Source organism: Opisthocomus hoazin, chromosome 2, assembly GCF_030867145.1.
Source record: "Opisthocomus hoazin isolate bOpiHoa1 chromosome 2, bOpiHoa1.hap1, whole genome shotgun sequence".
Lineage (NCBI taxonomy): Eukaryota > Metazoa > Chordata > Aves > Opisthocomiformes > Opisthocomidae > Opisthocomus > Opisthocomus hoazin.
In genome coordinates this window covers 48,619,376-48,642,440 of record NC_134415.1, presented here as the reverse complement: position 1 = coordinate 48,642,440, position 23,065 = coordinate 48,619,376, and the positions used below count along the sequence as shown (strand labels likewise).

At 39.0% G+C, this 23,065-nt stretch overlaps 1 protein-coding gene across 7 annotated transcripts in view; it reads right to left on the bottom strand.

Annotated features, from left to right (window-relative positions):
• The window catches only part of MACROD2 (mono-ADP ribosylhydrolase 2), a 975,983-nt gene that overhangs the window by 30,119 nt on the left and 922,799 nt on the right, over window positions 1-23,065 (bottom strand). For 6 of the 7 annotated variants that reach the window (XM_075413505.1, XM_075413506.1, XM_075413507.1 and 3 more), the window contains 4 exons: window positions 20,856-20,924; window positions 11,512-11,589; window positions 10,811-10,885; window positions 10,093-10,185 (listed from right to left, as the gene is read on the bottom strand). In XM_075413505.1, coding sequence (XP_075269620.1) covers window positions 10,093-10,185; window positions 10,811-10,885; window positions 11,512-11,589; window positions 20,856-20,924 — 315 coding nt within the window. The remainder of the gene's footprint in view (window positions 1-10,092; window positions 10,186-10,810; window positions 10,886-11,511; window positions 11,590-20,855; window positions 20,925-23,065) is intronic. The other variant, XM_075413509.1, reaches the window with a different exon arrangement.

The following is a 23,065-nucleotide window of genomic DNA, read 5'->3' as shown; positions in this document are numbered from 1 at the left end:
TTTCACAAGCAGATTCTGTGATCTCTGTATATATTGGTTTCTAAGACAACTTGGGTTCCTTTAGATAGGTACTGGATATATATGTATTTCTTATTATCTACTTTTCATGTTCACACACTTCAAGAGCCAGCTGGACCTGCAAGCAGAACTGCATCTAGAAAATCTAATCCCTTCCAAATCCTATGTAATGCTGGAAGCAGGCAATATTAGAAATATTGTTTCTTTCTTTTCTTTTTTTTTAAGCAAACTTACCCATGTTGTAGGACCAGAAGATTCAAAACTAAGCTCAAAAAGCATCCAAGCTTTTGGATGCTTACCCAAAAAGCAGCTCTTCTCCAGCTGCCCCTTGGTGTTGTGGGGGGCTGCAGTGCCACCATGTGGTTACTGACTCATCCAGCGTGGACCACGCGGTTCAAGACTCAGGTTTATATGTGCAAGCAGATTTATGATGAGACAGGCATTAAAATAATTGACAATTGTATAAAGTGACCACAACAGTTGTACTTACTACACACTGGACAGTTACTACTTTGCAAGACAGATATGACAAACAAAACCACAGAGGATGGCAGTTTTGCCACTCCAAGACCAGCATGGGAGTTGTTAGCTACACTTATGTAGAAGGAACTGTAAAATAGCTACTGTCCCAAGGAGGAGGCACCATAAAATAAGAGCATAACTCTGGTCTCCTTTGGAGATCCAACTTTGAAGAGCAACACGACCACCAGAGAGGAGCTCCTGATATCCAGAGGAAGGACTGGGTGTGCTGGTATGGACCATGCCAAAATACTGTGAATGTGTGAGGTGAGAACAAGAGCTAGGGCCAGTGACTGAACTGAGACGTGACTGCAGCAGCCACGAGTGTCCAAACCCAGGTGAAGGAGAGGGAGAGTGCCAGTGCTTGTCATTGCCCTTGTACCCTGCTGGTCAGAGCATGCAGCAAATAAATCTGAGTTTGAGTCCCTCTCCATGGTGGAAGAGGTCAAATCCTTACACTCACATCCCAGAGATCCCTGCAAGGCAGTTGTGAGGGAAAGCCCCTTCCGTTCTTCCCATGCACATTGGGCTACCCCCAACAAAAATGTGTGACCTGTGGATCATTCAACACTTAAAAATAAGCACAACAAAAGGTAATGTAGCCGCTGTACACTTGAAAGAGCCAAGTCCCGCTCAGTTTTCCATCCTCTCAGGACCATCTGGGTCCTAGGCTGAAGGAGATGCCATGCTTGGGTACCAGCACCCCAGAGAGGGTGAGATGCTAAGACACAGCCCTGCTGACTACCTCCCTATTTAGTCATCAGCTTTTCTGCTAATCTTCCCTGTTGCTTGGACAGCTGGAAGAATCAGTCAATTTAATTTCCTGGAATGGAGCTGCTGGAGTGAGATGCTGATTTTTCAGCACAGTGACACCTTATTTTGAAGCACCTGAGGTATCTCCATTTGTGCTCATTTGATGCTTTTGTGCTACATTTCAGGCTGACAGATCATACAAACACATTCAGTGAAGGCGTTTTAACTTTGTAACCATGATAGCATTTGGCCTCAAATTGGGAATCTCAATTTTTTCCAGCCACTGAGACAGTGACTTTGCCACCCTGGCCCCCTAACTGTATACCCTTGTTAGCTGTAACCAGAGGGCAATGGAGAAAAGATTATTGACTTTTTCTTTTCAGAATCCAGAACACAGTTTGACTGATTTTCTACCCAGGTAAGAATGGTATAGTCTGTAAGTGACTGCTTATTTCCTCAAGAGAGAAAATGCTGAATGTGTAAACATGGCATCTTTCAAGGGCTGCCAAGTAATGTAGGTATTGAGTGTTTTTTGACAGGATGCTGTAAATGGAATAAATGTAATTTTGGCCTCTGCAGTAGCTATGATTACTGGCAGAGCTATGTCCTTCACACTAAGTGATTGAGGAACAAACAAACAAAGGCTGCACATCTGCAAAGGGGAATAATGAGACAAAAGGCTTGCATGTCCCAGCATTTCAGGGTAAAGATCCCACACCAATGAAACAATAACAAAGTGTGTTTTGTGTTGAAATTTGCCAGCTGTGGAAAGCTGTGGATTTTAAAACTCAGGACAGAAGAAATTCAGAAATTCTGAATCTGGGAGATAAATCCTTAATAACTGTTTGAGCAAAAAACATTGTTAATCAGGTATGAACAATTACACTATGAGCACCCCAGCAAGTATATAAGTAAGTGACAACGCCATTCCATACTCATTTCTCTCAGATCTCTCAAACAAACCAAATGTTTGTGCAGTTGCCCATAGACTGTCTATAGCTGCAACACAAAGTACATCATCCAGAGCACCTGTTTTGCTGGACTGGTTTAATTGTGGCTACCAACATATTCACAGCACACTGGAGTGCTCCAGGACCTCCGGACCTCATGAAAGACTCCGAAAAGGAGATGTTGAACTCTTTGTTAAAACAGAAGTCCCAAAGAGCTGCACTCCTGCACCAATATATACACCACTTGATACACCACTACTGCATGATTAAGATACAGGTGCAGTCACAAAGATGCAGGAGGACAGATTTAATGCTAACTTCCTCCCTGGCAGATAATTCATGGTGACTAGAGACAGGGTCAGCTTGGGCTGTTGGGCTAACACTATGGGCCAGGTATACTGGTAGTGACCTTGCACACTCATCTAGCGGTGAAATGTGATGAAAGCCAACCAAGTGGAGTAAAACTGTCCCAGATGGCAAGATCTGCTCAAGAGAACACTTACCTGTCAACTGCATTAGGAAAGGCGAGGGGACAGAAAACCTGCTGCCAAAAAATTATGTGTGAAGGGCAGAAAAAAGGAAGATTCAGAGGTATGAGGAAAGGGTAATGCTTGAAAGACCTGAATGAGACTGGGTGGGATTTTTTCCTGCTCAGGTTCTGCAGTAGTAACAAGCAGATTTAATCTCATTCAGGGTCATGCCCTATCAAGGCAACCTGCACTTTACAAGGTGCAGACACTTTGTCCGCTTCCTTGTGTAACAGTCCCTCCTTGTACAGCACTGGCCTTCCTTTACAAGTGCTAGGAACAAGGGCACCTATGAAGCCATGATGTACCTCCTCAGCCAACACGGTGGGGATGTGCAGAAGAGAAAACAGAACAGAGTCAAATCAAAAAAATGTGCCTCTTGACCCACCTGATATTATGCAGAGTGAGTAAACGCCACCCTTCTCATATGAGAACAAGGTTACTACTCACCCACTCCACCGGGCACAGCTACAGCAATAAAGCTACTGACAGACAAGCGACAATGTTGTTTCCTGGTTTCCCCAAAAGAACAACTGAGGGAACCTTTTGATCCTAGGATATACACTGCTTTCTTTGATTTCATTCCTGTTCTGTACTTAAAATTAACGACAGTTCCCCAGAATCATCCCCCTCACTCCCACTGCTTCTGTTTTTTTCCACACTTAGTTATAACTGCACTTCACTCGCCCTGTTTCATGAAAATCACTGGCTAAGTGCAGTTTCTTTCTCTGCTGCCCTAAGCATTTGGCCACTTGTATTTATGAAATCAGTATAAAATAGGGCAACAACCTGGGCAGTGTGGTATTTTCTGTTTGCTGCACACCACCATACATAACACAAAGCAAGAGGGAGCACAGAATTCCAAATTCCCAAAGCCAAATCAGTTGGATCTGTGCATATCCCTTTACAAACAAAACTTTATGAAAGGAGCTAAGATTCCAAAATTCATCAGTGCATAACAAAATGAAGCCCCCTTTTGTAGCACAGAGAGCACAAGAACATAAAATTTGTCCTCTAGGGATCAAATTCTTTCCTTGTGTAGCTTCCCACACTTCGTCAGTCTGACGGACCTATTCTAATCTAGGACTGAAGTTCCTACTGTCACAAACAGGAGTTAAGCCCACTGTTCAAACAGATGCCTCTGTATCTCTGTAGTATATTTAAAAATGGTGTCATTTCTCTGGAGGTGCTAAAACTAATTTCCAGATATACTGTTAACTATTATGCCATCTGTAACACTGCAGTCCTTGGCCAATGAACCTTACTTTTTCAATGTGTTACAAGAAAAAGTTTCTAAGATGTCAGTGTCTCTCCCATATTCCTTTCACTTGGACCTTGGGTGCCATTTGAGATTATTTGAAAGAGGTACACACTTCGTTTGCATAAGACACTGTGCCTCTTTGGGAATCTGAGCTAAAACCAAAGCCTAATAGACTTGGATACCACAACATGAAATACGGATTTCATTATCTTTCCAGTTTTCATGTGCTAAAAGAGCATTATCAGTATCTTAAAGCTCTTTAAGCCTTGTAGCTCACAAGTACAAAACATGTAACATCATGCAATACTATTATAAACATATGAGGACTTAGAATGACTTCACAGCATCTGCTTTTCAGTGGTATTTCATGACTTTATATTTTTTTGTCATTACTACCATGGAAAATAAAAATGAAAACAGCACTTCAAAATATTCCATTAAAAATATCCAGTTTCTTCTCCATCTTCTCAGAGGATTTTTTTTTTTTTAATTTATTTTATTTTCTGGATATAGAAAAGAGTTCTAAAAATTATTTTATTTGATTTAATGCTGAATGTGTTTCATTTCAGGACTGTAACATGAATTAATCAAACTAAACAAAGGCTGCATTGTTAACACTTTCAGCAAGAACAAAGAAATATTTTAAAATGAAATAAAGATTGCCAATTCATAGTAGTACTTCTAGTCTGCTTACTGAAAATGAAATGAAAAAAGCAATAAAATACACACAATAAAATAAAATACAATAAAAAGGTTTTTCAAGCAAACGTTAAACACTACCACTGTTAAAGTATTCCCTTTTCTTGTTTCTTTCTTTCCTTTTGGCTTTTCCTTCCAAACAAAAACACTGTATCTGATTCAGGACATTTATTTCTTTTTTCTTTGGGCGACTGAATAAAAGAAGTTGCAGCCTTTACAGCAGATCTTCACAAGCCACAACACTCCAAAATATCTTTGTATTCTTTTCTTTCCAAACAAAAAGAAAATATATTTTTGAACATATATAAGGAAGATTTTTAAAAGCTCTTTTTTTCCAAAATGTCTCATCCATCTCCACTTGAAGATCAAAAGAAGTTTGGTTAAGAAATAAAAGGCAGTTACAATTGCCATGACTCAAAAATAAACGTCAGATTTGTCCGAAAAGATTTTTCTTAAGAAGCATTTCATTTCTTTATAGCCACAATGTCATATCAATGACAAGACCGTATCAATGCATGTAAAATCCTATAAATGCCTGAGACCAGAACTATAAAAATTTGAGCGCTCTTGTCTTCCTGGTTTTGGAATATTTAATTCTCTTCAAGATTATGCCATAAAAATATGTCTCTTGCTAAAGTACCCATGGATAAATGACCTGAAAACCCAGCTGTTTAAGCGAAGAATGGACAAAATGATGGCTACAGAGTTACACAGCTATTCAGGTAACAAAGACTGTTGAGCAAAACTGGGCTTAGGTAGAACAGAAATTAGGCAGAATTCAAATTTACTGTAAAAAGCTACTGTTCAGAAGACTGGCAAAGAAAACCACACATACTGCAACTGATTTAAACTGTGAAAACTCCCCCAGCCCATTCCCAAGCATGCTTTAACATTGCCATGGTTCATACAGAAAAAAAAAGATGGTTAATACAGTTCCCTAAACATGGCATTCAAACAGGCTACGATGCAAATGCACAGAAATACTAATCATAAGGGCTGTGTCCTGCTCTTAATCTAAGTCCCTGGACACTTTAATATCCTTTTATAGGCATTAATTATGACATTTTCATCCTTGATTGTGCTTCAGCAACAACCTGCTTCAGCATTTCTGGACTTGTCCAACAGAAAATACATGTGTCCTTTGCGTAGGGAGAGTGCTACCGAGCCACTCTAAATATGTTCCTTGGGTGGAGAAACATCCCAAGTCAAGCTTGAATCATGTTCCAAGCAACACAATAAGACAAAATACTTTAGCCTGAATACAGAAGAGAGCCAACAGAGAAATAAGAGCTACTTCCGCTCACATTCCAGGGCTCTGACAGAAAGCCTGCCCTCCAAAGAGTAAAGCAGCTTCCAGAGATGATCAGTGAGGGAATCATCATATCTAATGTATTTATGAAGATAAATCTTTAGAAAGAGGTGGGAAATAAGAAGACAAAGAGGAGAGTAGGCTCAGAGGAGGAAATCGCCATATATCCACACAAATAGATTTTTTTTTTTTTCTCTGTGCTGCGAACTGTGTTGTGGAAAAACTGTGCTGATTCAAACTACAACTAAATACTGAATGCATGGTCATTAAGACATGACAGGACTATTTCCACATGTATATATACAGGGGTGGCTGAATGGTCTATTAAAAGCGTGTTCACTTACCTAGTCAGCAAATAGGTCAGTGATCACCACTTATTGTTTTTTAATAAAGGGATTTGAGAACATTCCTTAATCTTTTAAGAATCACAGATTTTCATTACTCTTTTGTGAACTAGAATGAGTGTATTATAGTAGCTTGAAAAAAATTCAAAATGCATCTTATTTTGTCTATTTTCTTCAGCTGCTCCCTAGTAATAAGTAACTAAGTTATGGTAGGAAAAAAAAGGAATAAATTGGCACATGCTATACTTTATTACTCATTTTGGAAAAAGCAACAGCAAGTTTTTACAAAACACACAGAGTGCCTTACATCGTTAAATTCTTTAGGGTAATCTGGCTTGTTTTTTACTGCTGGCAATGGGAAACAGTAGTGTGACTGCTAAGACTGATTCTTTGTTCCTCTGGGCTCCTGGTGCCCCAAAACCTCGAAAGCACCATGATCCATGACTCCAACTCCTTGCTAATACACACTACAGCATGACCCTGGAGCTGTGAAGCCAAATCAGCTATGAAGAAAGGACCCTGCAAGCCCTCAAATCCCTCAAAACACACAGATAAGCCGACAGTAAAACTTGCACAATTAGATTAGAAGCATTACCTATTGTTTGTCAGAAGTTCACAAAAACTGAGACACACCTCGAAACCAGCAAGAAGTATTTTTCCATGGAAAACCAGATCACTGAAAAAATTCTTAGCACACTTCAAAGCCACAGTCAGTAACTAAGCAGAAATGTAGCTTTAGGTTGGGAAAAGGACTTTAATCTTTATTGGTCATTTAGTGGCTTCTACAGCTCCAAGTGCTGGGTCACAGATGACTCCCATTAATCTAATGGCTCCCGGTAGAGAGAGGAGGCAGCTGTGTGCTACCCTTTGCTCCAGGACGAGCCTGGTAACGTAAGAAAAGTATCAGACATAGAACAGAAAGACCAGGCAGTTTTACAATGTAGTACTTGCTAATTTGGCTATGCACATAGATCTAGCTGTGATGGTTTTGGCTGGGGTAGAGTTAATTTTCTTCATAGTAGCTAGCATGGGCCTATGTTTTGGATTTGTGCTGGGAAACGGTGTTGATAAGTCAGGGATGTTTTAGTTCTTGCTGAGCAGTGCTTACACAGAGTCAAGGCCTCTTCTGTTCCTCATACTGCGTTGCCTGGCTGCGGGTGCACAAAAAGTTGAGAGGAGACACATCTGGGACAGCTGACCCCAACTAAGCAAAGGGATATTCCATACTGTATGACATCATGCTCAGTATATAAACTAGGGGGCATGTTGGCCAGGGGGCTGCTGCTCAGGGACTGGCTGGGCATCAGTTGGTTGGTGGTGAGCAATTGTTTCTTTTCATTTGCATCACTTGTGTTTCCTGGGTTTTATTTCTCTCTCTTTTTGTTGTTTTCCTTATTATTATTTTTTTTATCGTTATTATTTTATTTTAAGTATTAAACTGTTCTTACCTCAACCCATGAGTTTTCTCACTTTTACCCTTCCAATCCTCTTCCCCCTCCATGCTGCTGGGTGGGAGTGAGTGCATGGCTGTGTGGTGTTTAGTTGCCAGCTGGAGTTGAACCACTATACTTGTACAGGACAAAACCACTTAAGATCCATGTATTTCTATTTAATGGGACTAGCAGCACCACATTAGCTTTTTTCCCATGTGTTCCTAAACAAAAATATGCCATTTCATCGTATGTCAAATGTACTGTGGATGATGCTAAAAAACTATTTAACTGAACTAGTTTATGAGGTAGCACTTGGGTTACATAAAATAATGTTACATATTAAATCACTTTTTTATGCCAGGTAATTTCTTTCCATTAAGAGGAGTGTCTCTTTGGGGAGTATATCTTATCAGCATGGACTTCAGCTGATTTTTTTTTTTTTACCTCTCTTTGTCCAGATCCACCTTGCTTTGTGGCGAACTTTCAAAACTCACATGGCAGAGTAAGTGCCCACCAGAACTGGAAGCATCTAGTAAGATGAGCGCTGAGGGTGCTCTATATGTTCTTACACCCATAAGAATGAAACAGAGCAAGGGAAAGCCTTAATTTCCTTCCCTTCTCAAAACCCTGGAAAAACATCCATTTATTTTCCGTGACCCAAAGACAGTATGTTCGGAAGAAACTAAACAGAATATCCATGCAGCTACCTAAGTGCTGTTATCATGCATGTAGACTCAACACATCATCTCCTCTTGCCATAGAACTGACCAAAAGCTCATTTCAATCAATGACAGTCCTTCTATGCACTTCAATGAGCTTTGGATCAGATGAATCCTGCACAGGAGCAATACCTGAACCCCCAGGTAGGAACACATTCCAAAATGTTTGGACAAAACCTTTAACTTAGTACTTCAACCTTTTAAACCAGGGGCAGGAAAAGTGCCAAGAATAACACTTTTCTGACATTACCTTATTTTCCTTAATGTTGCATATTTTAATAGTAGGTAGAACAGATGGCGAAATACAGTCTCTCCACTGAGAACTAAATGCCAGTCACTAGCTGCAGGGGACACTAAAGTATTAAAGAGAAGGAAAGGTACAAATAATGAAAGTACATTTTGTCCAACTTGCTTTTGATGAGGCACAAATAGAATGTAAATAATTTCTATTAGGAGGAAATTAACATAATGACTCTGGTATTTGCAGTCAGAGTGAGCTTGTATTATATAAACTGGATTTGAAACTGAGGTAGCACAATACCATTTACCTGGATCTGAAGTAAGGATTATATCAATTCTATTTTCAGCATCAGTAATAAAGCACAAAAGCGATACCATTAACATGACTGCTTATAAAAAGACGTGATTTGTCTCAACTTGGATAAGCAATTTAATAAAAAAAAAAGGAGAGGAAATGTTGTTTAGCTATATATGAACAAAGAGGTTCTATTAACCTGGGTTTGGAGTGAAGAAAAGTGTCAATATTGCTAACACAGGTTTGCAATTAAGTTGGTGTCAACGTGGCTGGGTAAATTAGGACAACACAGTTAGTATTGATCTGAGTTTTCAATAAAATTCATGTCTGCATTTTAATTTGGAACTGTAAATTTCATCCCTATGCTCTACAAATCACCAAATAATTATTAACTTGCAGTTACTTTACCATTAGAGAATTACTTACATAATACGTTATTTTTTATACAAACATGTGAACATAGGGTTCCCAAAAGTGTCTCACACTTAAAACTGAACTTCTACATTTCTTTGCAAAAGCTTTCCTAAGGATTTAAATACTTTATTCCCAGAAAAAGTTACTGTTTCAGCAAGACTCGGTGTTGCTGCTCTAATTATTGGCTTCTTTATTACAATTATTAATTTCAGTTAATTACCTGTTCAATCTCTATTAACAACCTCACAAATAATTATCATACTCATTTATTGTAAAACTCAATGCTTCTAGTGAGCATGATCAAGAGGGTACTTAAATGGACACAAATTGGTTATTTAATCAGCCTTCTGCACTTTAATGCAGAAAACCAATGAGAAGAGTGTTTATTTTAAAGTCACTTCAGAACTTGATTGAGTACATTTATGCACGTTCTTATGTAATCCAAGTCCAATATATGAAAACAACACTCAAGGATAGGCAAAAAGGATTGTTTCATAGGAAAAAAACCACAAACCCTTTTATGTGCTATTTTCATGTTTCCTCACAATAGAAAAGCAGAACATGAGCCCAGCAGCGTTCTCTGTCTCAGTCTATTTTACAAGTAGCCTCACCTTCTTCTTCATCTTCTCCTTCTTCATTTTCCTCTGCACCATGAATCAAAGGTATCTCAGCTTCTGTTGTGTCTTCTTGGTTCAACAAAAGCTCTGAATAAATTTGATAAAAATAAGATGAACACTAAGGCTTTTCAGAAGGGACATAAAAGGATGAACATACACTAGAGAGATTACAATTGAAAACACTGGGAGAGGAAAAGGATCCTTTTCCACAAGGGTACAGATACAAAAGCTGTCTCGGGGAAATCCAAGGGGCTGTAGTAGAGAGCAAGGTCTTGATCCTCCAGGATGCTGAGCTTTCTGGCATTTAGCACGAAAACCCCACATGCTAGTTCCAAGCATAGGCCTTCACTGGGACTCGTCGCAAGCCCAGGGACAGACCTGCTCAAGTGTTTTGCTGGACTGGAGACAGACCACTCAGTGCTCCAAGCATACAAGGCTGAAGTGCTTGTCATCAGGAATAAGAAATACAATGTTCACTTCTCTCTCTAACAGTTGCAGTCATTAAAAGGTCAGCTTTTATCACTGAGAATCCATAAATACTCCCCTGCTCAGGGTTGAATTTAGAGTTACCATAAGGAGACCCCACTCCACAGGTTTCGCTTAGTAGGTATGGAGAAAGGAAGGGAACTTCAGCACTACTGATAATATCTGAGCAGTAACTAGCGTTTTTGCCTGTTAATCTTGCTCTTTGGTTTCAAGGCATGTGCATTACCTTCTATTTCCATGCAGGAGCTTTGGGAATCTGCCCCAGTTTTCATCTCCTCCACTGCAGAAACATCCTGTGGTCCTGTTAACATGACAAGTTGAAAATGACATCAGCATGACGGCTGCATGCAGGCAATGGCAAGTTCATCAAAACAGGACATGAACCTAAGATACAGCACGGTCCTTTTCAGCCAAGTACTGCTTTTCTTCTAGGAAACGAACAATGTTGGGATTATTTTATATATGAAAATATCAATTAATAAACTCTAAACATTAAGTATGTTAAATGGCTGGTCAAAATTGACCCTGAATCAACCTTTTTTTTTTTTTTTTTTTTTGTAGCTCAACCTTGACACAGTAGTTCTCATAGGAGCTGTTGCAAAGTACTCGCACTTGACAGTCGACTTGGCAGAAGGAACAGAATCACCCCACAGACTTTTAGAACAACAACAAAAAGGACAATAACAACAATGCTATGCACCTGGGATTAATATGGTTAAACCGACATATTTGGAGATGCATGTCTTCTCCAGCAATACCAGAAATTACTGCACCCCAACTGGTTGGCACGCAACCTCTACTAGCCGACAGCATTTTCTTAAGGCAGCAGAAGTCATCCTAAGAACACTGCATGCTGAAACCAAAAGAACTAAGGTTCCCAACTGGTTCATTATCGCTATCTGAAAGAATTTTGATACATAACTTTACCTTCAGCTTGATCTTGTTCACATTGCACAGGATGCACTGGGTCACTCTCCCATGCACTTTTGGAGTCTTTCAGGGAGTCTGAGTAAACAACAAACAAACAAATCCTGCAGAGATTTTCATGCTGGAAAAGTCTGATAGTTACTTCAGCCACAGGTAGCCCTTGGGTGCTAGCTTCGTATTTGGCATTCTGATACGCTGACTGATTTTCTATCTGTTTAACCACAGACTTATATACTACAAAAGCACAGTCATGGGTTTCAATTATTCAAATTGATTTCAAAATCTGTATGCTTACTAAGCAGTTTTTTGCCTGCAGTACAAACCTTAAACAAGGAGCTGGCAGGAAAGGACACATAAGAATAAACAGCAGTGCTGCTGAGAATTTTATTTCTAACGAACAGAGTGGCACAGAGCTACGAGAAACAGTACGAACCACCTACTTGATAAATAAAGTGATTCCTTATTTAGAACAATGCCAGCACTTTTCATGGCTGGCTTCCACAAGCCTGACAAGCATTACGTCCTATAAATCCCAGTGTAAATCCTAGCCTCATTTCACTTGATGATAGAGAAGTCCCAATGTAATCATCATGGCCAAGACTGCTTTTCCTTTTGGGGTAGACCAGAAAAATGAACTGTCCAAAGCCGTACCCTGAACCAGCAGCACAGTGAGGTTTAAATTAGATGACATAAGTCCAATCGCTATGCTATCTGCAGTCTTCACAAACTCAGGGCATTATTTTGTAGTGTCAAATGACATCTTCTGCCAGTCCTTACTTTTTGTGTGGGGATGGAGAAATGCCTTATTCCACCAGTCAGGAAATCACAGCAACACAGCCACCCATTTTAACTTTGCTCATCCGCATACAGTTTTAACTGGATAAAGAGCTCTTTGAGCTTTGTTAAAAAACACCACTGATCTAACTGGATGTTTCCGCAAACTACAGCGGTAAGTATACTTGAGGTCATAACAACAGTAACAGATAATCATTATTTGTATTCCAGAGTGAAAGACTTTCTAAAATGCTGCTAGATGGAAAACTTCAGTAACAGTGCCAAAAGAGCTACAGTGCATGATAATAAATTATGCTATGACAGTCTTGTTATGGCTCTACTTCTGGAGGGTCCCTTTCTGCAGTATAGCAGAGCAAATCTTACAATATACCAAAGGATGCCCCTGTAAAACTCTGTTCTTGAAACTTGCCAAGAATAATCTCTGTTGGATAAATGAGAAAGCTGGGTTGTTAGCATCTGATCCAAATTTAATAATCTGTAGAAAAGGTATGCACTGAAAGTGTGTGGCTTTAATTAACTGCAAATAATCCCCCAAGGCAAATAGTTAATTACCTGCACAGCTTCTTACTTCTTTCATGGCATGACAATAAGTTTATAAATCCAAGTGTGAAAGCAGAGTCTGTCACTGATATACAATTTTCTAAAATTTGCCCTTGCTGCACTTTTTTTCACCCTATTGTGAACTTAAAACGCTACTCACTGCTATCAGCTGGACCACTGCACTGATGCCAGTGCACTGATGAGTTATGAATTACAAGGGATTACCTTATCAGCCCAAATCAGAGCAAAAATAAATTAGAATTTAAACAAATTCCAAGTTTAATCAAAAAGTGAGCTGAAGGACCTCTTGGTATAACTGGGAATGGCACTAAAAATCTGCAGGGAATTTTTCAAGCAAACTTTAAACCCATTGAGTGAAATTCTGGCTTTGCAGAAGTTTTTGACAAAGCTTTCAGGATATTAGACAAGCCAAGACTTGTACCACCCATAGCCCCATACCCAAAATTAATATAATCTTTCTCTGTATGATTTTGTTGCGTGTTTGTAAAAGGAACTGCACTGACAAAGTTGGAATCAGAAGTCCTCTGCCTTAACTATTGCGCAGCCAGGGCCCAAACACAGCCATGTGATGATAAAGTGTGATATTACCTGCTATGGGTAGGAGAAATGCACGTGGCTCTGTCCCGTCACACCCTTAGAGCTGTCTTATTCCTACACCTATTGCACAGTACTTCATAACCCCAGACCTACCTGTGCCTTTAATCTCAGTTCACAGGTGCCACTTTTCTCCCACAATGAGGAATGACTCCAATTTCATGGAAAAATCAATTCCCAGTGTCAGAGGAACAATTATGCACTTTGGTCAATAATAACAAATGTAGTTTAAGGACCCTCGTGCTTGGCTGATGTATGTGCCCCATCACGTTGTTGTTTGTTGTGGAGTATCACGTAGCTTATGGCAAACTATGGTTATTGCACAGCACGGGGAGTTGCATCTACTCCCATGCTTTGGCACAGATGGCAGTCTCACCCCGCAGCTGTGCTGAGTGACAGCATTAGGCACCACAGCTAGAGGCCACCTATGCTACTTGGCACATTTTCACACATTCCCATAATTGGCTCTGCACAGCTTATTCTTGCTGGATTGTAATTTTGTGTTAAACTTTCATTTTGATCATAAACCGTTTTCTAATTGTTCCAGGTTCAAGAAAGCAATTTAATTGTACAGAATTCCAAATTATCCTGGACAATACACAATGATAATTTTGCACAAGTTATTTATTGTAAAGCGTATTTCTGAAAAGAGCAGAACATGGACAGGAGTTACCATCTAGCAGTAAGAGTCTGCTGCTCTTACTTCAGCAGTAGAAATCAGTCTTTGCATTAGTATGCAGATTCTGAGTTTCCAAATCTTTAAGGTCAAGACCATGTCAAAGATTTCTTCTTTTCAAATGCAAATATTAGATTAAATATTCAAGCCAAAAGGTCCAAAGACAGATTTACTTCTAGGATTAACAAGAATAAAATAAAGCAAAGGAATAAACCCAGATTTCAGTAGCATAGTGGTACTCTGTGGGCTCAGATGGTCCTGTGTGCTTGCTTAGCCCTTTAGAGCCTTATGCAACTGGGCATAAGCCAATATCATAGTCCTAAATGATTTCAGGGTCTGCAAAAGCTCTGGCCATTCCTAAAATCTTTGCTCATCTCTGGCTAGGGAACCAACTCTGATTTTTTAAATGGCATAAAGCAGTGTTAGTCTTCTCCTAGTACAGCTACTTATCTGTTCAGTTGTACTGGAGAATCCAAGTCAGATTATTATTTCACAGCACAGTATGCTTAGTTTTCTGATAACACACACTGGGTAATATTTACCTTGGGCAACCACAAATCAGAACTGTAAGGGTTAACATTCTTCCAGAAGGACTGAAAATAATCTGTGTTTCTGATACTACATTGGAGCACAGTTCCTAACGTCTTCATTGATCACACATGAATGAACCAAATATGACATTTAATGACATAAATGAACCAAAGATAGGCCACTTTTACCTACTGCGCATCAAACATTGAAATGCTCGTCAAAGGCTCAGAGTCCCTTAGTTCCTTCAAACCTGCTTTTACTTGGTGGCTGCAGTGACAGTGTCCATGTCAGGAGCACTTGGCTCTGCACCCCTCCATTGTATTTAAACAACTGTCTCGTGGGGCTGCATAGTTGAATGCACTTGGGAATTAGCTCAAACCTTTAACAACCCATGAAAAAAATTGTTGGACTTTAGGTATGTTGATCAGAATACTCCTGAAGTATATTCACTGCTTCAATATATATCAACTGCATATTGAATCCAGACCCAAGAAAACAGTGTAACTTGCAATAAGCTATCAATCCTACCCTTCTTGCCAATAATCAGACACTATTTTGTCCTAATACTGCATAAATCCCCATGCTTTTCCATGCCATTCATATTGTTTTGACTGCATAAAGCAACACTGCTTAAACAAAATTTTGCAAATGCTAGGAAAGAGGAGAAATGGTAAGATCTGAATGTTAAGTGGCTTTAATGATCTTCTAAAATTCAATTCCCCAGTTATTCTCTGTATGGCTTATTTACTGAGTTGTTTCTAATGTGCAACACACCTGGGTCCTGCATACAGCATAGATAAATCACCATGTTTTAGGGAGCTGTAAGAAGATTAAAGAGGGAAAAAGCTGGTCATTATAAAAGAAACAGGTTCAGTGCATTTTATTTTTTAAGCATGACACTGTGAAAAATGACTGGAATATTTCCAGAGTGAAAGAAATCGAGCAGGCATCTAAAATTACAGGTAATGGTGTTCATGGAGGCTGCCACATGATTAGGGTATTCTTTTGCCTCATAAACTGAGGAAAATGTGTTAAAATGAAGTACTTTAAAATGGTGATTTATGAGGTTAGGGAAATATTCCTGAGCTTTCACTTTAAAATGTTATTTTTATATCCACCAAGATTTAATTTTAATTTATCTTTATGACAGATTAGATTTATTGGAGCCCAAGTTTATATGGCTTGGTAAAACAGACCTTTTTAGGTGCAACAACCTGTGGAGATATTTTTGCAAGTGTTCTGGTAATAGACCAGGCAGTCCATCTTCGCAGCTGGGGGTCCACCAAGTAATGCTTCCCACCTACTCATGCTTTGAGCTGGCAGAAGGGCATCTCTTCTAACCTCACCTTCTGTCCACAGAAGAAATTTCAGGTACAGCTGGTATGATAACCGTTGGCATCCTGCTGCTGCCGTAAGATGCAGGGCCTGTTGTACAGGGCTCTGGGAAACAAAAAAGCTGAGGAAAACCTGGCTGCCTTGGTTAGACCCTCTCCAGGACAAGATGCCACACAGATAAAGGTTGAGGGGGGGGAGATGGAAGGAGTAGGCGCTTGCATCAGACTGATGGGAGTGCAGCTGCATGGCTCCGGGTCAGCTAATATTTAAAAATAGGTAGGATCTAAATAAACCAGCTAAGTAGATTATTGTCAACTGTTGCGGCTGCCAGTACTGGTGAAGGGTAGAGCAGCAATACCTCTTGAGTAGTTTACAGGCTGGACCCCATCTGAATGTACAATGCTACAGCTAGGTCAGATTAAAATTAGAAGTGAATAACACGCATTATGTACAGCTCAAAGTGACCATTCTGGAGGGTGTTAGGAGAATAGGCACTTGAGTGGATGGTGATGATTATGTACCTGGTTTAAAAAAAAAAACAACAAACCACATCGTTTAGCTTGTATTAGTCAATTTGCTTTCATAGAAATCCTCCTAACCAAGGGAGAGACAAATGTTATCACTGTAGCTGGCATGCAGAGCCATTGCTACAGCTGGGGATGTTGAAACTCTTCCATTAAAAAGATTCTCTTTCAGTTACCTCTAATTGAAATTTTTCAGGCTGAAATTTTCCAGGTCTAATAATAGCCCAAGGGTGAAGTAAAAACATTTCATTGGTAGCTGCTGAGCACTCAGCACTTCTGAAAATCAGGTCATTCATTTAGATGTCTTAACATCTACTTAAGAGCTGATTTTAAACACCTCTTTTTGAACATATTGGCCTTTCAGTCAATCTTTTTCACCCACTTACCAATGTCTAATTTGCATCAATTTGCACAGCTCCCCTGCATTTGAAATGCTCTATCTTTCACTTTATCCATTTTCAATCATTTACATCTTTAGGACATCAAGATGTTTCCATACTGAGAACTACAGGTGGCCAAACAGGAATTTTACAACTATTATGTTTTACAGGCAGGATATAGACAGGTTTCCGGGTTGCACAAAATGAGTTTTTAGGGCTAACCTCTAGCCAAGGCATATACCTAATTCTGTTTCTGACAATATAAGCCCTCCGGATGACTGAATCTGACTCCATTTCAGAGAATGTAGAAAAACGGTGACCTGCTTTAAATGGCACTCCCACAGGAGCACAGACTTTGGTGAACACTTGGAAACAACTAATTGCTACTTTATTTTTTAAATTAATTAGCATATGATTTAATTTAGCTGACCTTCAAATGAAAATTCAGTTCTTGTTAAGTGCTAATGAATTAAAATCAGTGTATTGTGCACAGAAACTTTGCCATGATGGCATAATGGGGAGTTCATTCTTCACCAGTACTAAATCCAGCTCCTTCTCTCATTTTTCTACCAGGAGATCCTATCATTAAATCAGGTTAAATCAGTGATTGCTGGGACAGGTAACTGAGATAAAGATGCAGAACACACTCTCTCTCACACACGTGCATGTGCACGCACACGCACACATACTCTTTTTTAAAAAAAATAATCACAGGTTCAAACCAATCCACAGCTATATACAATATGATCCATTTAAAATGAGTTTGTAGTCCTAGCACAGTCTTGTATACTAGACTGAGTGCAGCCTGTCTGATACACGTTTTATCTGCTGCGTAAACATTAATGACTTTAATCACTTTGTTCTGCCCTTACATTTCATAAAGAGAAGCATCTCTAACTTGATATACACTGCATATAAAGGATCTACTTCCATATGCACAGTAATGAAGCGCTACGAAGGTGCTGCCTAGAGGTGTCAGCTCTCCCCCTAAGAGCTAATAGTTATGCATGCAAGTTTTCAAGGGTAAAACTGCAACATTTCTTTGCGGTATTTCCAGACAGTGGAAACAGAAACTTGGCACAAACTGGATAAGAGTGCATCTTCACAGCGTAACATCAAACATCTTGATACTCTTGAAATATGACTGTTCGGTGTTTTTTTTTCTTGAGGACAGCCAAAGCACTCAAAAAATTCAATCTGCTCAAAGGTCACATGCAAACTGGGCCCATGTGGAGGTGGGGTTTTTTTTGTACAGTGTCTCAGCTATTATGAATAATAGAAGAGGTATACTTTCACATTAATAGGAGATTTGTAATCTCACAGTAGGTTTTCATTTTAATTGGAGCCCCTCAGAACATGATTCTTGCACTGTTCCACACACTTATCATGAAATGTCCCATTTCATGTTCCCATCCTTCCCCTTTTCCTTTAAAACAAACTGATAAAAATGACTCAGGTAAAACAAAAATACTATAACTTCATGGTAGCAGAGATGCATGCGCTCTGTTTTGAACACTACTACATTTTAGAGCAATAAATAACTACTTCAAGGTGTTCGCTATATTCTAATCCCAGAAATATGAGAAAAAATCAGCAGAAAAACTACTAGTCAACTCTAATTGGAGTAAAATTACTTGTTTTGATGCACTTACCAGAACTGACATTTGAAAGACTGCTATACTTTCATAGTAAGCTTGGAAACCTCCTATTCTGAATGGTTCAAAATATGCATTTTGGGAATATGTAGCCTAGACAAATCTCCTTTCACAGTAATTAGGTGGAAGGACTGGAAAAATATAATTTCTTTAAATGCTTTACATACAGTTCATTAGTTGAAGATAAACTACATAAATTAGTATGTTTCAGAACCTGGCAGGTTTTAGATGTGTTAACTCAGCGGGCAAACAATTTGAAGGCTGAAATTTATTTCGGGAGCAGCAGGTTTTTTCAGAAATGCCAGGATTCTGTAAAAGTGCCATTTCCCAAGCAGTAGCAAGTTTTTTGTAACTAACACTAGTATTCATTTTACAACAACTCAGAATCTAAAATCTGAAAAGTTGAAAATCTAGTAATGGAAATAGGGATTAAAACCATGGTGTGGCAGATGCGGCAGCCCCATCATTCAAAATTCTTGGTTATATTTAAAAAACTAGCAAGCAAATCCCAAAACATGTTATTTCCCCCATCATTTCTTTTTTCTACTTGTATGACTTTACAAACAAAATATATGCAGGAGAGTCTGTCTCATTCCTTTTTCCCTACCAAATGCTTTCCATCTTGCTTTTGAGGAGAGGTAGGACATCAAAGAGAAACTGCCCTTTGGATTTCTCAGGGCACTACTGCTTCTGTCAACCTTTCAAGAGAAGAGGGGAAACCCCATGCTTTTAGCATATTGTAGGAAAAGTGAGACTTATAGCACCAAGATTGCTACGTTCCTGAGAAGAGATAACTAATACAATGGATCAATAATGGAGTGGTTACATATTGATATGGTCACTGAAAAGCGTATCAGAAGACACTGACTTCATAGTCAGGAACAAGCACTCAAAGCAATACCAAAATGTTGGGATCTTCAGTAAGACTGAGGACGGCAAAACCAAAAATCCAAACTCAAAGCCTCACCATGACCCTCACATTACAAGATATAAACAACACACCTGATGGGGAATCTTACAGATACAGGATACATAAACAGGCCAAATGTCAGCAAAAAAAGAGAAATGAATGACAGGCAATCACCAACTATGGTGGGGCTGAATATGTCACTGTTTCTGCTTTTCACTAGCCTTGCCATGACTTTAATCTATGAAGATATCAAAAACAAATGCCAATGCTCCAGCAAGGGTTTGTGGGTTTTTTTTCTCTGCAGGATCAAACAATCAGCTAAGAGAGCACTTAAATCAACCTGCACAAGGCTTTGAACTCATAATCAGGTAAGTATGTGGGCTCTCCAGCATGTGTCTGGAACAAAAGGGCAAGATCTTACACCCCATCACGCTTATCTAGAAAAATGTCAATGCAGCAACACTGAATAAAACCTTAAATCTTGTAAAATGAATAAGTTAATGGATGTTAATAATTATGTTATCTTAGTAAAATGCATTAAAATTTTCTACTAATCTTTCTTGAAGGCTGTACTGATGGACTGTATTTATTAAAGACAGCATAACTCCTGTTTTGAATTACCAGTAGCAAACATTTTATAAATCACCCAGGCTTTTTCCTGACATACCCCCACAAGAATGCCAAAAACTGTAGACCAGCACAAGCAATTAATAGCATGATATCATAAGAATATCAAAAACAGTACGTCTGTGCACTGGTTCCTATCTGTAAACCAACAACTTCACAGTAAAAATCTCAGCTTGAAACATTTAAATTAGATCATCTCTCTTTCTTGTTTCCTAAACTCCCTGTCACTTGCCCCATGACACTTTTAAATATCACAAACTAAATTATCTGAGTGCCCAGCACAGTCTGCACAAGATAAACATAACTTTATCCCTCTCAGTTACGACTTCATCTTCTCCTGCCTCCTCTTGATGGAGAGGAGCTATTGATATAGCTATCATGTTTGTCTTTTTCCCCATCAGGAAAGTACCGAATAGGGAGCTATTATTGCCAAGACAGATGTGCATGCTTAACTTTACACGTGTGAGTCGTCCTAGAGAGCCCAACCTTTGGACTTATTTCTGATATGTCATGTATGATATTCTAGTATTAACTCTATGACAAGGGGACTTAGGAATTCATGGCATCTCTCCTACCAGCACAACAGGTAGTACCAAGTACTTAATTACAAAGACTTTTATAAATGAAAATTCAAGCATTTACCTATTTCTGTATTGTTTACCTGTGATTTTGGCAATTTCCAGACAAAGGAAAAGAAGGCATTATGAAATGTCCTCTTGGGACTGGATATTTCGTAACACAATTTACAATCTGTACCTTTATCCTCACTCAGCTCTGTTTCTTCTGACGATATTACGCTGGCTACAGCTGAAGGTTTTGTCTCATCTATAAGAACCAAGGAAATGAAAGAGAACTTATTCATTAGGTAGCAACCTGATGAACCACTTTACTGAAAAATAGTGTTACGCCTTACTGAGGCAGGATACTAGACCTGAATTTGATTTTCTGGGCTTCCATCCATTCACATTGCATTCACTGGCCATGACTGGTCTGATAGTCTTCCCTAAGCCAGGGGTAAACTTACATTACAATAGTGCCAGATCAAGTCTATGTTTCAGTTTCTCACAATATAGAGAAAGGAACAGCTATGAGTTTCATGGGTAGGCTGGTGTTGCTATTCACTTTGAGAGTCCTTTTTTCATTTAATCTATCTATTTTGAGAAAAAACAATTAAGCCATTCTTAACTTTAATCATGTCCACGAATCCCATTGGAATCAAATGATTACATGCAAATGCTCTCCTGAAAATAGAAGTTTTCATTAATCAGGCCTGAAATTTAGCAAGTCCCTGAAAATCTGCAGCTTGGAGTTGTTTTATGATAGAGCTTGAGGGTAAGACTATTGCAGTTAATACATAAAACTAGTACTTGAATGTAATAGAATTTTTTAGCTCACATTGTTGCCTTTTTTTTTCGCAATTTTTATAGTTCTAAACCCATTATAAGCCTTTATTTTCATTTCTACCCTTTCACCTCTTTCAAAGGACTTGCTTCTGATGATTCTGACAAAATTTTTTTCTTAATACTATACAAATACTATTGAGTATTTTTAACCAGCTTGAAACAAGAGCTCTGAACCACCTGCCATTTTGTTTTGCCGCATGTTAACTGTGAAGTTCACTGATGATTGACTGGAGGCCAGACTTTAAAAAAAACACACAGTAATAGCTGAGTCAGGCCAGTCATTGTACACTATAACTGGCTTTCTCACTACTGTATAATAAGAATATATAAATCTTTATGAATGGACTGGGTAAGAATACAGTGAATTTTTTTTTCTCCTATATCTTCTTTCACAATATCGAAGTACACGAAAATACATATAAAAACTTTAACATTTGATGGAATTGCTCCTTACAGTGATCATTCACAGTGATTAGGCATACAACTGCGTATCTTAGAAAATCAAGTCATTTTCTACTGCCAAGAAAGGACACAGAAGCAGCAATCTAAAAGTTCCTGATAATGTTTTTTCTCCACAATGAGTAGAGTGGAAAGCAGCAGTAACTCATTAGCTGAATGTAACTAACTCAGCGTAATTGTACACCTCTCTGTTCTTGTCACTATGTGATTCAGTAGGGACAAATGTTAAGCCAGATAATTTTTACCTGTAACACTGTGCTTGTGGCCGAAGAGGTGATTTATGCACAGGCACAACGCTATCTTTAGGCACATACCTAAAACACGTTCCTAAAGTATGACATTTTCTGGATCCCGGACCTAAAACGTCTAGATCTTTTCTTTGACATTCTTCATGAGAGTAACAGAACATGACCACCAGTACGAGATAGCAAAAGAACGAACATCACGGCTCTGATAAATCAGCTCTTTCAGCTCATAATGTAACAAGTCATAATGACGGTTTGGGAAAAACACAATGCATTTAAGACACCCCCAGTAGCAATGTAATAATTTAGAGAGTTACTTACTCCTTAATCCTACTGGGAAAAAAAGAATTGTATCTCATTCAATTGAACTGTTTTGCAGATCAAAATACCAGGGAAATACACACCCCATCAGAGTGAATATGGCTGACAAGCACAACGGGCAGTATTTGTTATCTCTAGACAGTAGTATAACCGGGTTTTAAGGGGAACCTCTGCAGTTGGAGCTAGGGGCTCCTAGCAGTACTAGCTCTTAGAGGGCTAGCAGCCAAGCAGTGCTTGGTACGGTTAAAAGCTCAATATTACTTGGGCAAAGATAGGCCTCTGCCTAGTCAGAGATTCAAAACAGCCTAGATTCAGACAGAGCAACTCATTCCTCCCTTCTTCCTGGTCCCCTTCACATGTCTAAAACATGTCTAGCATAAAAGTGAAAAATCCAGGAAAGCAGTTGTCCTGCAGCACTTACAAAATATCACCGTATGCTTATCTTGGGGAGGATAAAGGGCCTAGGTTCAAAGTTTGCTGAAGTCCATGGGAATCTTTTTCACTGTGTAATATTCTGTGCCTATGGTTTCACCTCCAC